The following is an 18,195-nucleotide window of genomic DNA, read 5'->3' on the forward strand; positions in this document are numbered from 1 at the left end:
GACAAAGAGGATAGTGCAGTGGAAAACTGTATGTCACTAAACTGAAAAAAACCCTGTTAGAAAGTGTGCAGTCTTTGATGTCTTGGTTGTTTAGATCACATAGCATTAAAAATGGGATTAAAACCATGTTCATTTTATACATCATATCTCCACCACTGCAAGCACTTTCAAGTTGCAATCAGTTAAGGAGCTTTTAATGATAATGACCCAATTATTTTTAAGACTTGGTAGTAAACACATCATGTCGATATTTTAAGTGTTTAAATTAATGATTTCAGTTTTACAACTTGGTAAAAGCTACTGTAAGAAATAAGCATGCCGTATGAAATTCCATTGGCCAGGCACCCTTTAATCATACCCTATTCTTGTTATAACAGGAAGCATTAATTGGAAGCCCATGAGTAATTATTTCTTTCCTTGCAGTTTTCTTTGAATGGCATTATTACGTTTAAATCCTGCATGAAGGTCGTGGTTAAGGTGGTTTAAACATCAGTGAATAGTTTTCAGTGTTTCAGAGGCAAGGAGCTACAAACTGGTGTTTTCCTATACAGGATGCTGTCAGAGTTGCACTGTTCTTTATTTTCTTTAATTTGATTATTAGAGTTTCTGATTACTTCCTTAAAAGGGGAGGAAGGAATTAAAATGGGTATTTCATAATTAGTGTAAGATGACCACAGACTCTGCTAATAGTCTTTCGCAAATGATAGTGATTCTGGACAAGTGATTACAGATATCATGTCCTCTGCAATAACTGCCCATAAGCACGTGCCCAATAGTATCCCTTTTTTTTAGTTTTGAGGAGCAAGCAGCTCTATTTGTTGCAGGGGTCAGACTCCACCGCTGCTCCTGGCTGCCTGGCATGACATCCCAAGAAAGTCCTGAGCCTCGGTCAGACTTGTAAGATGAACCAGGTGGACTTGCTGCTCCTTAAAAGAGCTGCAGTTTCTCTTTTAGGCAAAGGTTCAAGACAAGTGGCTAAAGAACTAAGATTGAGTTCATCTCAGTTGTCTTCCTGTTCTCTTGTGTGCAGTTGTTTTTGCTCCAGCACAACGCTGTCAAAATAGAGGTACCCGATGCGGTGTGAGTGAGAGAGGGCTGTGCTAGCTACATGGAAAAAGAAGTCTGCGCTTGTGTGCTCATTTATTTTATTTTGTAAGGGGGGCTGAGCTCATTTGGTGTTTTCTGGATAGCATAGTGTTTTCTAAAAAACAAAACAAACAAACAAAAAACCCCAACGAGTCATGGTTAAGCCTATAACTTTAAATTTCGTCTTGCAGAACAAAGACTTTGTCAGTCTTTTTCTGCTTTCCTTTGCTCTGAGTTTTCATGCCAGATGTTTACTCTCGGGATCAAGTATTCAGCTTGTACCATGGACAGGTGAACGCTGACAGAGCTGAGTTCTCTTGCAATAACGGCTTTAAAGTGAACCATGCAGAGCTGGTGGCCTGACCCTTCCCACGGAGTTTGATGTTCCTCTTCTAGGCTGGTTAATGGACAGCTAGAGCACGTGTATATCCCTGCAACTTGTACGCTGCTTTAGTGTTAGAAAAAAACTGAGTTGTTTGTAAAGAAGCATAGTACAGCAATCCCAAATGTTGGCAAGTATGTAAAATAAGAAATTATTGTCATTGGCAGTCTTCTGTTTGCTACTATATTTTAATATTTTAACCATATACATATTATTTTTTGTCTGGTTTAGAATCTTAACTAGAATACTATCTTTCTCTTTATAGTTTCTGCAATGTAGACATACAGTGTAATATATAATAATTATATGTACAATACATTCTATGATAATGTACTATATAATACACACAGCATACAGTTAAGTGTGTGTGTATATATATGTATACACGCATGTATATATGTGCATACACATATTCTGAATTTTGAAAACCCTGCTGCTGCTGTGAGTTTTGGTGTCATTTCAATACCTCATTGACAAGGAGAGGGTATAAGTTGTGTGTAAAATCATCTACTTGTAACAAGCTAATGGCAGGATCACAGCTTAGTCCCCTTAGTAATGTCCCGTGGTATGTATTCTGTAATTGCTTTAATTGCTCTATCTCCTAGCTTTCCTGAGCAGAAAATGCCACTGAAAGGCTGCCATAATACATGGTAAATATATTTTCGTCTGTGCTTCTAAACAGGTAGGTGTCCTCCACCAGTCTGTTTTAGTCAGTGGGCTGTAATCAGAAATTTCAACATGTTACAGCCTGAGGTGACAAATTTGGGGGTTGTTTTTTGGGTTGTGCCTTTTTGTAAGTTCTGGTTTGGCCTTGATGACCACCTCTCAGTGGTAGCCTGATGTAATTCTTAATGATGGCACTGACCTGTATATACATATATATGCTAGAGACATTTTTATTTAAATTAAAAAAAATTATTTAAATTAAAAAAAAAAAAAAAGAAAATTTTAATATAAGCATCTATGGATAACAACTTTGAAATACCAGAGGGGAACTAAATAATTCTATGACTGATTTGGCAAGATGCAAACTCATTTTAAAAGCTCCGGGCTACTTTGGGATCCACTGAATTTCCAGTCTTCCTGTTAGTATTGGCTATCCATCCATAACTTGTTGGTCCTGGCAGAAGATGTTTGCATTGCAGGAGCTGTCTCCAACTGATACTTTCCTTCTCCTATATGCTGGATGAGTAGATTGTGAATCAGGTTTTGTTTTGGCAAGGGAGAGTTCATAGCACTGTTAATTGATAACAGTCATTGTGCTTTTAGGGATGTGGAGGTGGCATATGAATTCCTGAAGTTTCTGCAAGAGAACAGTGAAAGCACTGTGTGCATTCACATACACGAAAAGGAGTATATTCCCCAACAAACATTTGTCCAAATATGTAGATATTCCAGGTTTTTTTGCCTGCAAGTGCACTAATCGATGATCACACCAGGTGGGACACAGTTAGCTTTCCTTCTTTTCCATTTGCAAAGGTGCTTGTTATATACTGAAAGTTTAAGCTTGCCTTCAAAAAGAAAATACTTAAATCTTGCCCCCATTCATAATCATATAGTTAACAGCTATGCAGCAAAATAGCATTGGTCCGCATTCTCAGCAGGGCTTTATTAATGCAAGTCATTCAAGCTCATACTTGAAAGTCAATGGAGATAATCTGGTGTATAACAGCCATGGATCTGGCTCATTTTTCACATGCTATGAACACCGCTAAACATGTTCATACAAACCTCTGCTTTGCCAGAGTTTCCTTGTGACCTTGAAAAAAAGAGATTTTAGAACTACCTTATGTTTAAAATGATGGGAATGGAAGTCTCTTTCTCTTCCCTCATCTTTTTTTTTCTTGCTTGACAGTGAGTTATGGCAGAACAAGTTTTATTATACAGTAGCACATTGTATCATGATTAGGGTCTCTGATAGAGCATTAAATATTACTATTCTATATAATTTCCGGTTAAGCAACCATTCTTGCTTTTCAGTTGCTTTCAGTGCTGGTCCTCTGTCCGTATATATGTGTGCATAGGTGCTTCATTTTGTATTGCACAGATAGGTAATTTTAAATTTCCTAATAATTTGAGCATGTGTGTATGTGTGCATGCCACCTTAACACAGAAACAATGATGTAAGTTATGTGTATTATCTAAGACTAATATATTTATTGAACAGAAGTTGGGGGGGGTGATCTCTCTTCTGAGTGGCACGTTTGAATGTGAATCCAGTGTCTTCTCACCAATGCAAAGCCTCTGTAGAATATTATTGACTTGATACGTTCATTGCAAATGCAAGCTTCAAATACATATAGAAATTATTATATCAAGCAGCAGTATATGCTCCTATTTGTAATTGATCAGTTTTTGAATTATCATAGCCATATATAACATATTAGTGAAGTAAAAAAGCTTTGATGGTGCGAGTTTGGGAAGCCAGCTTATTCTGCTCTCCCCTTCTTCCCACCCTCGTTAAAAAAAACCCTTCCCTCCATTTGTCCTGTGTCCTATTTGACTGAATGTGTAGATGCACCCTAAGTCTGACATCTTGTTTGGTCTTCAGAATCATCAGCACTGCCCACACTGCACCATGGTCAGCAGGAGCTTGCACCACGTGGTCTTGTCAAGAGAAGCCCACTGTCCGGGGTTCATGGGGAGAGAGAGATGCCGCTGTGCGTGGTGATGGGGTCCATGGCACACCCCACCTGTAAGGCTGTGCTGGGTGAGTGGGGAATGGGGTCCTTGGGACACAGCGTGCTGCACAGCAGTGCCATAAGGTACAGCTACCGAAATGGCTCAGAGAGCAAAAGGTTTCATCCTTCATACTGTTAAAGCAGCTAAGCAAAAGCCTATGTAGAAAATAACATGTCCTTTGAGGGATCTCTGGAAGTTTAAAGCACCAGAGAATTCATACTTGACATGACGTGATGGTTTTCCAACCTGTCAGTCCCTTGTGGTCAAATGTACATGAAATTACTGTAACTCCTGTCAAAGTGACCTCTGTCATGGCCCTTTGTCATTTTACAGTATAAAGCTGTTCTGTGGAAGAACGTCAGAAGGTCTTGTGTGGCAGCAAAAGTTGGAGTGCTGACGCATGCAGGATAAGCGGCGGTAATCCAGAAAGATACTGGTTCTGCAGTGGGATCGCTCTCATGGAACAAGCTCACAAGAGGGGGATTTAGGAAGCATTTGGATGGCCGTAGGCCCTCTCTTTGGGAAGGCATGCATGCATGGTAACACCTGGTGTGTTCATCCCCGTTTGTTGGCCAGATTTCATCTTGAGCAGTTTTTGTTCCTAAAGTATTGATACAGTCTTGCTGATGGCACTGTATCAGCTTTGCTCTACCCTAGAGGCACCTGTTTTTCAGTATCGGATGAAATAATCTCAATAGGCTTATACTTACAGGTTCATATAGAGGTGACTGGACTCTTAGGTCCATGCAAGATGCTTTGTAAATTCATCAGTATTAAGTAGGAAAGAAGCATGTGTCCACAGGATTGTTTTTTTACTGATCTTTCTCATATAATACCTGTTTTATTGGAAATGTGGGGTTTTTATTTTTTGAGATTTAAAAGTTTTCCTACTAAAACTACTTCCTACTTTTTTCCCTTTCCCACAGCTAACCTCCCATGTTCAATAAAATCAAAGAGGAAGAAGTGAAAAAGAAGTGTGGGGAGGCAGAAAGACCTTAATTTTCAAAACCAAAAAAGCTTAAATTCTCTTTAAGTTTTTAAAAAAATCTTTTTTGAAAGGAGGGCTGCTTAGAAGGAAACAAAGATGAAGTATTTTTCTCTCGTATTCCACATAGAAAAAGAATAATTTTCTAGTATATTTTCAACTTTTTTTTTTTTGCCCTTTTTGGGTCAGTGGATCTGTTCCCTTCTCAGATATAAACTCATGCTGGAGTATTTAATAGACTTAATAAAACCCCCCAGAAAGCTCAGATTTTGTGAGGAAAAAATGGTGAGATGAGTGCTCCTTTGGGCTGCAGCGTTGCAGCAATAGTTGATTGTTGACGCGGAAGTCACGGACACTGCACACAATCAATATGATCAAGCAGATGCCACTTTATTGCCAAGATAGCTCGGTTTATATGTTCGTTCTAGTTACTGTTCACGCATAAGCAAATTAGAGATTGGTTAGCATGAGCTGTCCACGCGCCTAGTTACACCTAATTATTGGTTATATCAACACTGTACATGCGCATAAACATAAGGCATAATTGGTTGTATTAACTAAAACATGTGAAACTTGTCTCAGGCTAATTGGTCAAGATAAGCTGTGGAATTGAGGTTCTTTGCCAAGTTCCCTTTATCGTGGAATGCGCACCTATGTTCTTCTAATTGGTATCTTTCTTTTTTTGTCTTGTTTATTCTGTTCTAGGCCTTCTAAAGGCGTCTGGAATGCTCTTACTACCGTTAGCTAAATATGTGTCCACAAGCAAAGCGCCCTTGAAGCCTGCTGCCTACAAAACATCCTTGGCTCACAAATTGATCAATTCTATCGAGTCTGGATTGTTCACCATGTGCCCATTACTTTCCAAGTATCCCACAAATCCCTCTTTTTGTTTTTGAACAATCCAGACTTTAGCCATTGCATTCTGCATCATCCTTCCTAAACAACTGAGTATACAAGGGATAATTAATAACAAGACTATCAATACTAACAAAGCAATTCCCAACATTTTTAACAGATCTCTTATCCATCCCATAATTCCCCAATGGGTAAACAGCCTGTCTAACCATCCCAAACCATCACTAACCTGCAGTTTTTGAACTTGGTCCTTCATTATTTGTATAGCTTTATGGACCGATTCAGAGTGATCAGATAAATTCATACAACACATTCCATCTAAATCTTCACAACCATGACCATGTGCTAGCTATAGAAAATCAATAGCAGCTCGATTCTGCAACATTGCATGCCGTCTTGCACCACAAACTCAGCCCAGCAATCGGTAGGTGCCAGCTCTACATGGGCGTCCCCATGGAGGCAACGATGGCCTTGCCGTACACCAGCCCGATGCTCTTCGGAAAATCCCGGTATTTATACATCTGCAGAGGAACGGATTTCAGCACACGTGGCCAGCGGGTGCCAAAATCCGCCTCGGTTGCAACATGGGGAGCCTATGACGCATGCGCTCGCTGGCCAGGCGCGCTGCACGAGTCATAGCCATCCTGTCTACTGGTTCATGGGTTTTGTGATGCGGTTGCAATGCACCGAGAATCTTGACCTGTCATGTTGGTCAAGGTGACCTACAAGATCTATGAACACAATTAATTAAACACAGTAAAAGCAACATTATACCTAATAAAATACACAAGAATAAAAGAAACCCCGATTTTTAACAAAGATACAAACCAACTCCTAAGTCCCCATCCTGCAGCTAAATGCTCTAAGCCGAAATGACAGCTTTCTTAATTGCATTAAAGTTCTTGCAGCTCCTTCTTGCCTCTGCAGTTCTGTTATCTTGTTTATTAATTGCTCCACTGTCCCAAGTTCCTCATGTCCGTTGTTTTTCTGGTGGTTCAAAGTCCGTTTATACTGCAGCTGTCACGTACTCCGGCCCACTCATGCTAACTGCGGCCTACTTATGCTAACTCTAAATAATCAGGCTCAAAGAAATGTCCCCCATTTTCCATGAAATCTCCCGCAATTCCCCCTTTTTGTTTTTGTGTAAGCCAAGTTACATGAAATGCTTTTGCAATCATACGTTCAACTATTTTTATAATATATGGTACAATCATTACAACTGCTAATACTACAATTAGAATAATTAAGCCATGCATAAGCAAATCTTTCAACCATCTCGTAATTCTTAAACTTGTTAGTCATCCACTTAACCCTGTGTTAGTTATCGTGAGCCTTTTTACTGTGAATCATATTGATATCAGGTGTTAGTAACGTAAGTCGTCCGAGGCTACATGGCCTCCCGTTAAGTTTCGATGGAATTCTCCCTCACGCTCTATCCCCACAAATTAAAAACATCCCTGCAGTTGATACTCACTTTTTACTCCAAGAAGGAACTGATAGTGAAGTCTCATCTCAGGCCCGTGTCAAAAAAAACCCCCCAAAAAACCCCATCAGTTCTGTTGCCACTGCCTCAGTTTCAGGAACCAAAGCAGACTTCGCCACAATCATCTGGTTCCTGTTAAAAGTTACGGACCCCCACAAAAAAGACATCTGCAGTCTTCTTAGCTGCTTGCTGCAGGAAGCTGCAGAGAGCCCTGTTCCTGTGTGCACCTACTTAGGTGGTAAGAAAAAGTAACGTGCTGAGGGCTACGCTGAGGACTGCAACACACATAGACTTGGCGATGAGGTAGATTTGAGAAGACTCATTTAGATGTGACGTGCTCATGCCCTCATAGCTGGAGGAAGAAAGGGTGCTCTTAAATTTGATTTATACTACATGAGCTCTTTTGAAATCTTTCTGATGCCTTGGGCCTGGTTTCCTGAATGTGCAGACATGCACATTTCTGCGTGGGAACCTTACTTGCTTGTTTGTTTAATTTCCTCACTCTTTTATTTTTCCACAGTTTCTTTTACCATCCCCATTCCTCCTCTATTGCCGTGTGGCCAAGATGCTCTATTCTCCTAAGCCTATATGGTTGAATGCCCTGCACAATCTTCCTGCAATCTTTTCATCGAGCTCACATTTGAAAACTGAACACAGGGCAGAGGAGCATCTTAAGGGGAAAAAATAAATGTGGCGGGGGTGGAAGCTTTTCTTAAAATCTTTCTTTTGATAGAAAGCAAACAAATAAGAAACCAAGCCATATGAAGTCTGTCCGTAATGGGAGTCGAATATGGTCAAATATGGCTAGGCAGGCTAGCCCTCTCCTTTAGATGTTTTGTGTCACTTTTTAACAGCCTGGAAGTGGAATCTGGCTTTTAACCAGAAACCTGTGTTAGAAATGGTGTTTTAAAGGCAATGTTGTGTGCAGGAAGAACTTGCAATAGGTTAGTTATTGGGAAAAATAAGTGACTGAGTGCAGCTTTTAAAAGCTCCACTTTGAAAAGAAGTGAAGGCTAAGGAGAGGAAGTGCCAAAGAGATAAAAAGCAAAGTTTTTCTTGCTGCCTTCCATTGTATCTGACATTTTATCCTATTTTAAGAGTTTACCCCTTTCTGACTTGTCAGTATCTGCGTTCAATCATTACTTGTCAACACAGTTTTATTTAATATGAATAAATGTGCCATAATTAGCTAAAATATGAGTCTCATAATTACAGGTGTAGAGTTGTTTTATTTGCTAAGACTTTGTGCTCAGGGAAAATGACACAACATGCCAGGAAGGCTTAAAATCTGAAATCTAAATTTATCAATCTGATTATTTAACCATGATTAGGGTATTTTGACTTAGTCCCAGTATGCTTTTACAGTTCTGGCATTTGCAGCACTAGCCAAAGATGAAGATGTGTTTAACTGTATTTTTTATTGCTGGAATTTTGAAGAGCCGTTGCTTCTGTTTGCATGTGATTCCCTCAGAGAATCTTATCTTTGCAACTGGATTATTTTGCCCTGCTGCTGGGATGTTTTTACCTGGAGCAGTGTTCCTAATACAGTAGGAATCAACAGACACTCATGCTTGAGGGAAGAGACTTTTTGATGTATTGTATTCCTTGATGTAATTCGTCTGGAATGATACAAATTCTGTATAAAAGTTTCCATTTCAAAGTGCTTTAGTCTATTTTAAAGCATTTAAGTGGTCTTATTCACAGCATTATGGTCAAGATTTCCCTTAAAAATTACTCTGTTTTTTATTGTAATTGCAATTTAGAAATAAAATGATCCCTTGTTAGCCTGTAAATAATAATACTGGAAACATTATTTCCACATGCACTTTAGATAGCAAGAGTATATTTAATGGTTGTTAGAAATTGGTTAGTGTCTCTGTACTGCAATTTTAAGCAAAATTGTCACTTTCATCTAAAGAATTTAGGTGATTTTTCCTTTTTCAAAATGTAAGGGCAAAAATGTATTAAAAATCATGGCTATTCTTGTGCTTAATAAAGTGAACAGATCCTCAAAATACAAATTTATAGACCTCTGGCTAATCTTGCAGTATGTAAGTCCCAAGATATGGTTTGAAATCCTTGGCTGGAAGGCATTGTAAAGCAGAAAATCCTTATTACCAAGAACTTCAGCTGTTCATCCTCTGAATAACACCTCTGCTGTCTCTCACATTAAAAGAACTAGTCTAGCTCAATGAAATTATTAGGTGAAGGCTCAAAGCAAGTAAAGGGACGTAGGTGCTTTCTCGTACATGGCAGAGTGCAACTCTGGAGGTCATTGCCACGGTTTCCCCTGGCTGTCGAGAGTTTGCATGGGTTTGAAAAATGGTTAAATACATTAATGGAAAGAAGGTCCAATAAAGCAAAATGCAAGGAGCATGGGGGCCAAGGCGTTTTTGTGTCGATTCCTGGGGGAATCAACGTCTTCATCAGTGAACCAGTAGCAGGGAGTGTGCAGTTGATTTCCACGGTTTTGGATGGCGTGATGCTCTTTTGGACAGTCAGATGCTGTGCCAGTGGCAAACATCTCTAAAAGTAGCTCACAAAACAGAATGGGTAAAAAGATGACAGACAAGGTTCAGTGTACAGTGATGCCCATAGGGTAAATAATCTAGATGGTGCCTCTGTGCTAGACTGGGAAGCAGCGGTTGTGGCTCAGGAGTGGTCACTGAGAGGTCTCTGAAATCACCAGCTCGATGTGCGGTGGCAGGCAACAAAACCAACAAAATATTGCCCATAATCAGAAATACTGTCCGTAATCAAGAAGGATAATGAGAATAAGATAGAGGGTGCCATTTTTTCCCCACCGATGCACCCACGTGTGAGCACTGTGTGCAGTCCTGGTCTCTGCACCTGAGGAAGGCTGTAGTGGACGTAGAGGAGGCGTGGAGATGAGCAGCTAACACGCTGGAGGGGATGGGTCTGGCTGAGGAGAAGAGACGGAAAAGGCTGTCCCTCTTCCTTTTGGAAAGAAGACAGAGGAGGGGATGCATGATCAAGGTTTATAGAGTCACGGAGCCTGTGGGGAAGCTGAAATATTTGCCAGCTCCCACAGCACTACAAGTGGCTTTTTAGTGTTTGGTGGATACAGATGCGTATGTAACTCCATCACTGCAGAACCACCTTGTTAATTTTTGAGTGTTACCATGTGTTGGTATGTTTGTGATACAATTTGTTTCCTTCATCTCTAACACACCTGTGAGAGAATTCATTTATGTTTTGACTTTCCCTCACTGCTCAATGAGATTTGTTACTTCATAGTTTAGTAGCGATGTCAAATAACTAACACTTAGTATTTGGACTGTCAGGCAAAGCCCTAAATGGTCCTATAGAAAGAAAATGTTGATCATAATTATTGTGATTAATTTCCAAATTAGGATTGGGGCTCTAACTTGCAAGGTCCTATGCAAAAAAAATTTGCAAGAAACAGCCTCAGCCCTAAAGAGTTTACAATGCAATAAGCAAGAAAAGGTACAAATAAAAAGGGAAGGAAATCAGTGTAGATATCGTATGATTCTTAAGCTGTTTGCTGTTTGTGGACTGGATCTTCTGTCCTCCAGTCTTCATGCATTCTCTAGTGGAAATGAGACCCCTTAAAACTCCTCCTCTCCTGACCACTTCTCCATCCTCTCTTGAAAACCCATCCAAACCTTTCGTTTCACAAAGATTCCTTACAGAACTCTTTTTTTTAAATGCACATTAATACACGGCTTTCAATGGCACATGCATAAATTACACACATACTTGACATAAAGAATGAGAAAAGAAATTACTAATCCATTAATGGTTGTAATTACAAGTACGTATTGTGCTACTAAAGCTTCTGATATCAAGTGCAAAGGGAATATTTGTAAGTTAAGCCCCTGAGCAAGACAGGAATAAACCACACCTTGCAAAAGGGAACGAGTCAGAGCAGCTGGTGGTTTCTTCCTCTTGGGCTGATATTCCCCCTTTGCTAGGACATCAGTTCTTCTCCAGGAAACATCCCCTTTCCACGTCTCTGAATCCCACGTATTTTACAACACTTTGATCCACTCTGTAATTAAGAGCTCCTCTTTTTAATTTAGTTTTGTCTTCTAGGGGGTTTCTGTAAACTGGTAACGTATTCCACACCAGCTTCCCAGGTCTTCCTTATGCTTATGCTGTGTATGCAGCAGGTGAGCAGTGATCATTTTTATCATCACAGAGAAGAATACCCCAAAGACAGATGAAGTAGATAACATTGTAATCATAAATCAAGTGCTTAATTGTTGGTTGCAGGACATTTTGGAGTTATAACTTCATTAGAAAAGTAAAATGTAATTTTCAGTTTTGCCACTTTCATTTTATTTACTACTCTTTTTCTAGTGCACTAATCTGAGTTTTATGAAAATCAGTTCAAAGTGTCTTGGGAATCATTTACAATTTCGTAAGGCTCTGGTTTTGCCAAGGAGAAGACAAACATAGCTTTCAGATAAGTATAAAAGCACCAGCTGTTTTTCCCCCCGAACTTTTTTTTTTCCCATAATACTTGCCTTTGGAGATAATTTTACAAGAAGAAACATATACTATGTGGAAATATTAAAGTATAGGTTCACAATAATTCTGTTACTGTAAATACAAAGACTAGCTTTCATGCCTCAGTAACTGCTCCAGAGGTCTGATGGGGGAAAAAAAAAGAAAAGAGAGATCTAGGAAGCAGCCCAGCCTCCCAGTGCCAGCTTGGCCATCTTGTGGGCCATTGCCTGGAGGCCAGTTTAGTTTTTGTTGGGACAGAGTTTTCTGGACTGTTAATTTAATGAAAGGCCTGATCTGACTTCTTACTTTTCCCAGAGCTTGATGGCTACTCCTGTGAACAGGAGCTTCAGTAACGCTGGTAGTGCCTGCATCCTCTCCTGCTTTTGGCTTAGTGGTAGGACATTTAAATAGTTCAGCCACTGACTGGGAATCTCGTGTCTCTTCCTTCTTAGAGGAGCAGACATCTTTGCAACCTCCATTATATGAATTTTGGCTGCTTAGATTGTGAGCTTGTGTTGGCTAAAAACGGCAGGGTCCAAATGAGCCCCGATTTCTTTTGAAGGTGTGTGTCTGTATCCTGCTATCTGACTGGGATGAACTGTTGCACCTTCCTTGCCAGAACAGCCCGCCGTCTCACATTAGGGTTGATTGCTAAATATGCAAACTAGATCCATTGATACCTCTTAAAAAGTTGCAGTGGGAGTGTTGAAGGAAACATACAGCTTATCATCATCACCTTACGTTTCTTTAACTAGACCCTGACCCAGCTGACATCCATCCACATTCGTACAAATCTGGCTGCTCTAAGGGGATTGACTCCTTTGCTGTGCTCTTGCCAATTTCACACACCTGTGTAATGGAAAGAAAGAGTGTGCACTAATAACGTCATAGGAGAAGAGCACTGCAGTATCAAATGGTGGTCTTAACTTTGCAGCACATGGGAAAATAAGTGCTGGGTTCAGACATCAGAAGTGAAGAAGTTGAGCAATATTGTGTGGAAGATTTCTTTTGTGTAGTGCATATCCTTTTATGTCTTCCCCTGCAATTTCTGTGCTGCTGCACTTCTCTGAGATGAAAGGATTTGTGTAACTTGCAGAGGCAATCTTTGCGTTTAACAAAACCGGTTCCTGTATCTTTAGTATTCGTGTCTCTCACTTCAAATCATCTCCTACCATCTCAACAAAGAGATGATCCCTTAAAATCATTTTGCCCGTTGCCCTGCCTGCTTTCCTGCCTTTTTCCTTCCTGCTTGCAATCCCACTAATCCGGTTTCTTCCAACATGTGGCTTCCTACTCTTTTGCCTTTGCAATGAATCACCCTTCTGTCTTCTTGGTTTCCCACTCTTCCTACCCCAAAGCATCTCTGTTAGCCAGTTGTTGATTCATGAGTTGTGTAAGGGCGATGCAAACGGAAACGAGAGGCAATTAACTTCTGATAGTCAGTGATGGGATTTCCATGTTGCAGCTTAATATATTTAGTTTTACTTAGTACCTGGCTGCATTTCTAAACAGCTGTCTTTAGACGTGGTCCTAAGTTGAGTACGTGAGGTCTCCTCAGGAACGGAGTCTTACATTTGCAGCTCTGACTTGTTGACAGTTCCTGATCAACAGAATAATAACTATTATTTGGTGCACCCTTTCCTATCCTGAGTATTTCTATGGTCCAAATTGCTATGCTATTTTAGCGTCTCAGCCTTTATTCTGTGCAAGACCTCTGTAAGGTAAGAAGGCGGTACGAGCCCACGTCAGAAATTGGGCTGAAACGTGAGGAGGCTATCTGCGTGCTGGTGAAGGGGACAACCTGTAGACCAGGCTGTGGCAGCACCTGTCTGAAGGAGGTGCGATGACTTGCCCCCCAGAGGTGCCCCTTCTTTCCTCTCCATGCACGGGGGCTGCAGATGGCTGGCTTCAGCCAGATCCCTTGGGTTTAGGTGGCAAAGTTGGGTGCCAAGTGACTTACCCCCAAGGAGTGCACTGGAGTAGGGACCGACACCAGACTTTCCCTGGGTCGCATCCTGGCCGGCCGTGGGAGCAGAGCTGCTCAGGGTACCAGGGGCAGGAAGGGTGTGCTCTCACAGCAGCATTTTTCTGATATTTTCTCTTAGGCTTCCTGAACAGGTACAAAATACAGTCTTTCCAAAGCAAGCTTTCTCAGTGCTGTGTTTCATAACCACCAGGGGACAATCATTAAAGGGGAAGAAAAGGTAGGATTATTGATTCAGCAGCATGCAGGACAAAGCATAAACTCTCTTTTGCTCATACAAATACTGTGATTTTTCTCAGTTGCGGCGTAACTTAGGTGCATCTTAAAGTTGATAAATAATTTTTCTTAGGAAAACTTAACATCTCTGTTATTTACAGATATATTCACATAATATTAGCATCATGTTAAAGCAACCAGCAATTACAACTGTGTATTTTGTAAATTTTCACACCTAAAGATAGTAGTAATTCATTAGGACTGGTGAGTAAAGAAGTTCTTCGGTTTCCATTCTGATTTCCATGCACTACACCTGTTTTTTAGAAGTACAGCTTTTTATTTCAGTCAATGAAGCTAACAATGCATGGCAAAGGATGTTGTTAGAATTCATTATATTTTAAAGTGATGTATGATATGTCGACAATTACAATTCATTTTTCAGCATGGATCCCTGTCACTTCTATCCCTGTAATAAAGGGTACTATTTATCTATTTTTAGGAGGCAGATTTTTGGAAACATTTTAAATAAGAAAGGTAGAAGGGGGAGAGAAGGTGGTCAGTCTTCAGTATAAATTAAAGAAAGTCCTTTGTGGAACTGTTTGTTTATGTTTTAAGTAACAGTTGCACTGGGATTGGTCTCTGCTGGGCTCTTACCTTTTGTCATGTAACTCAAAGGAAATGGCTAAAATGAGCACAACATTGCAGATACAGTCCAGAAACTGCCACAGGACCTAAGTCTCTGAGTATGAAGCTGAGCAGTTCAGATGTGACAGACCACTTACTTGTTATTGCACAAACTTTATTCCCTTTAAGAGTCTCAACTTCTGTTCCCTTTTCCTGCAGCTGACAATGTTGCTCACAGCTTGTCTGTGTGAGTAAGGTTAGCGTGTATCACTTCAGCAGATTACCTAGAGAGAGACACGTTAGGTACATCTGTACAACTGCAACCAGAGCAAACCAACTCTAGTGAACTTGGATGAGGGGCTAGAAATCTGCCTGTGTAGGCAAGCCCCTAAGGTCATAACTAAAACAAAAAACCCCAGAGCATCTGTTATGATGACAAAACCCAAAATGACAACAAAAAAGCCAAACCAAGCCCTTATAAAACACCTAATTTTGCAAGGGGACTATATAATTGGAATTGTCGTCACTGTCTGATGCGACAGTCTTGCTGGAATTGAATGACTCTACATTCAGTATTTTGATATAAATTGTTCTCAGTAAGAAAGATAACCCTTGATTTGACAGTATTCAGTGTATTTATTCTAGAATGGGGTGAAAAAAATGGCTGATGCTTGACTGATAATGTTTTGTTGGTTTGATTGAATAATTCCTTGTAGCAGTAAGTAGCTACTGGCCATGCTTGTGTACCGTATTCTTGCTAACCAGTGTTTTATAGTGACTGGAAAAATATACTGATTTAGATTGCGCTTCATTGCCAAAGCAGCATTATACTGTGCTTTGGTACCACTTTAGCTTTCAATTTAGTTGAAGTCTTTAGGGCTTTTTCCATAATAATTCTCAAAATCTCTTCCTTCATTAGCATCCTGCATTTAGGATGTGTTTCAGGACACATACAACCCTGTGCATTACTGCCTGAGTTACTGTACACTTCTCAGTGACCTAACTAACCTGCCTGATAGAGGCTACAGTCCACCAGTGCTGCGATGTTTTGGCTAATTAAAATGTGCATTTAGTTCCAGTGTTTGCAGCAGGTCTCTGATGCATTAAATTACCGTCCTGTAGCGCGTGCTTTTGGAAGTGCAGAGTCTATTTAAATTTGCATAATAGTTTTTAGGATAACTTGTTGAGGATCTTTCAACAAAGGCATTTCACACGGCTTGCTTAGTCTGAAGAGTAAGCTGATGTTTCCCAATGCGAAGAAGATGCCTTAGTGCTGAGCAGGTCTTTCACCAGGCCCCAGCAACCCCATCGAGCCCAGCAGGGTCACTGGGATGAATAAACGGCTTAAGAAAGGGAAGGATTGGCCCCGTTAACCTCAGCAGCAGAGCTTTTAAGCCCCCATACTGCAAGTGCTGGGGCAGGCAGCAGCTCACCCTACTGCAGCCCACACAACGTCGCACCACCGTTGTCAGTCCGTCTGTCCCCACGGTGCCTGGCAATGCTTCTGCAGTTTCTGGGAGAGAGGGAAAATCTAGCGATGCATGGGTTTGTTTTCTTAGATGTGACCACTCTCTCTGGGCTTCAGAAACAGTTTCCAAGCAAGTAGCCGATGCTTTTGCTGCGTACCCCTGCTCCCATGCAGCTGCCGGCTCCCGCTCTGCCGCAAGCATCTCTGCAGGATGCTGCGCTGCAGGGCATGTCCTGAACCGAAGCCACCCTCCTCTCTTCCAGGCTGGCTTTAGCCCAGGCTGGTTCACCGTCAGACCTGGCCGGTGCAGGGGGCAGCTGAGAGCTGTGGGACCGTAGGCAGGCAGCTTTCTGCGAGCATAACATGGGTGAAAACCTGGTCCCAGCAGGCAGGGCCAGTGGTGAGCTGGGCTGCAGGTGAGCAGCACCAGCCGCCCAAGTGTTTCTGCTGTCCGAGACATCTGACCTGAGTTTTCCCGACGCATTCAAGCCCAGCGTCTCTCATTTCCTAATCATCTGGGTGGTGACTGAGCTGCAAGAAAGCTGAGCATAAAATTGATGCACAGCTTGCTGGCTTCTAAGTGTTGATATAATTTTCTGTAAGATACACACAATGTTCAGCTCATGTCTAATTGGTGCCGTTTCTGGGTGGAACACAATATCCCTTTACAAGTTGTAGGACTTTTGAAAATCATTTTAAGTAGACTATTCAAGTCTTTCTATATTTTCTCTGATAAAGGAAGTTGTTTGATGTAGTTTATTTTTATGGCACTCGAGCCTCCTATTTAATTGGGCCCTTTTATGCTCCAAGGCTTTCTGTTTGGCTCATGTGGTATTGGATTGTGTAGTGTTCGATGTTCCTGTGCTTCTTTTTGTTCACTACACAAAAAGCAGATATCTGAAATTCAGCTCTCTGAATACACATGACAATCCAAGGGGACAGACAGCACCAGTGGCAGGATTATGAACTGTTCCCTTGCTGCAAGCAGTTTCTATCTGCGCAAAAGTAACTGTGCAGCCCTGGTTTAGGTAGCATTTGGCATTGTCATTCCAGGGATGCTAATGTCTCTGCAAAGTGCAAGGCGATGGAGAATCAGATTTGGGAAGAAGCAGTGGTGGAAAGGATCAGTCCAGTGGCCATGATGGCTTTGTTTTGTGTTCTGTGGGATTTTTGGACACTCCTCCAATTTCTAGGACTGGGGCCGGAAGAAAATGTTAATCAATAGTGCTGCCACACATGATAAATGAAAAAGTGATACAACAGAACTTAATCATAAACAGGGCTTGTGAGTCTCATAAGCAGAATATTAAAACCCAACTCTAAGTGAAATTATAGCTTGTTTTATCTTCTGGATTAAAGCACATGCACACACACATGCGCACACGCACAGGCACACTTAAGACTGCAGCAAGTGCCGGAGCTATGATACCCACTTTGTCATAGCAGTGCCACTGGGGACATGATCACCCCATTTAGTTGCAGGAGAAGTCCACTGAGCTTTCTTCTGTCTGTCCACTCACAGCAGATGCTGCTGTACCCATCCTTCTAAATTAGGTGGCAAAGTGTTATTTTTAATTGTTTTGCCCTTGGCAGATTTTCTTCCAATCTGTCAGTTCCTTGTGCATCTAACAAAACATGACCCTAACAGAGCGAGGGGTTTTATTAGTCTTAAAAGCACCAAGGGTCTATCTAGCATGAACAAAACACTGCTTTCATGAAAGGTAGCACATTGCACACACTGCCTTTTTGTTACTTCCCATAGCAGCTAGGTAAAATCACAAAATGGATGAATACCTTTATTTTTCTTCTCCCTGTCATATATATACACATTTACTGGAAGTCTGTTAGGATATTTGCCATCGTTCTCTGGCTCTCAGTATCTTAAGGCATTGATAAACCACAGAAATAGTACATGGTTCTTCACGGTCCCAAATTG

The 18,195-nt window shown here is 41.0% G+C and overlaps 1 protein-coding gene across 3 annotated transcripts in view; it reads left to right on the forward strand.

Moving 5' to 3' along the window:
* Nucleotides 1–18,195, forward strand: part of VWC2 (von Willebrand factor C domain containing 2) — a 58,101-nt gene that overhangs the window by 30,948 nt on the left and 8,958 nt on the right. For 2 of the 3 annotated variants that reach the window (XM_052788204.1, XM_052788205.1), the window contains exon 4: nt 4,020–4,178. The exons of the other annotated variant lie outside the window; for it this stretch is intronic. In XM_052788204.1, the coding sequence (XP_052644164.1) occupies nt 4,020–4,178 (159 nt within the window). The remainder of the gene's footprint in view (nt 1–4,019; nt 4,179–18,195) is intronic. 3 annotated transcript variants of the gene reach the window in all.

Source organism: Harpia harpyja, chromosome 5 (assembly GCF_026419915.1).
Source record: "Harpia harpyja isolate bHarHar1 chromosome 5, bHarHar1 primary haplotype, whole genome shotgun sequence".
NCBI lineage: Eukaryota > Metazoa > Chordata > Aves > Accipitriformes > Accipitridae > Harpia > Harpia harpyja.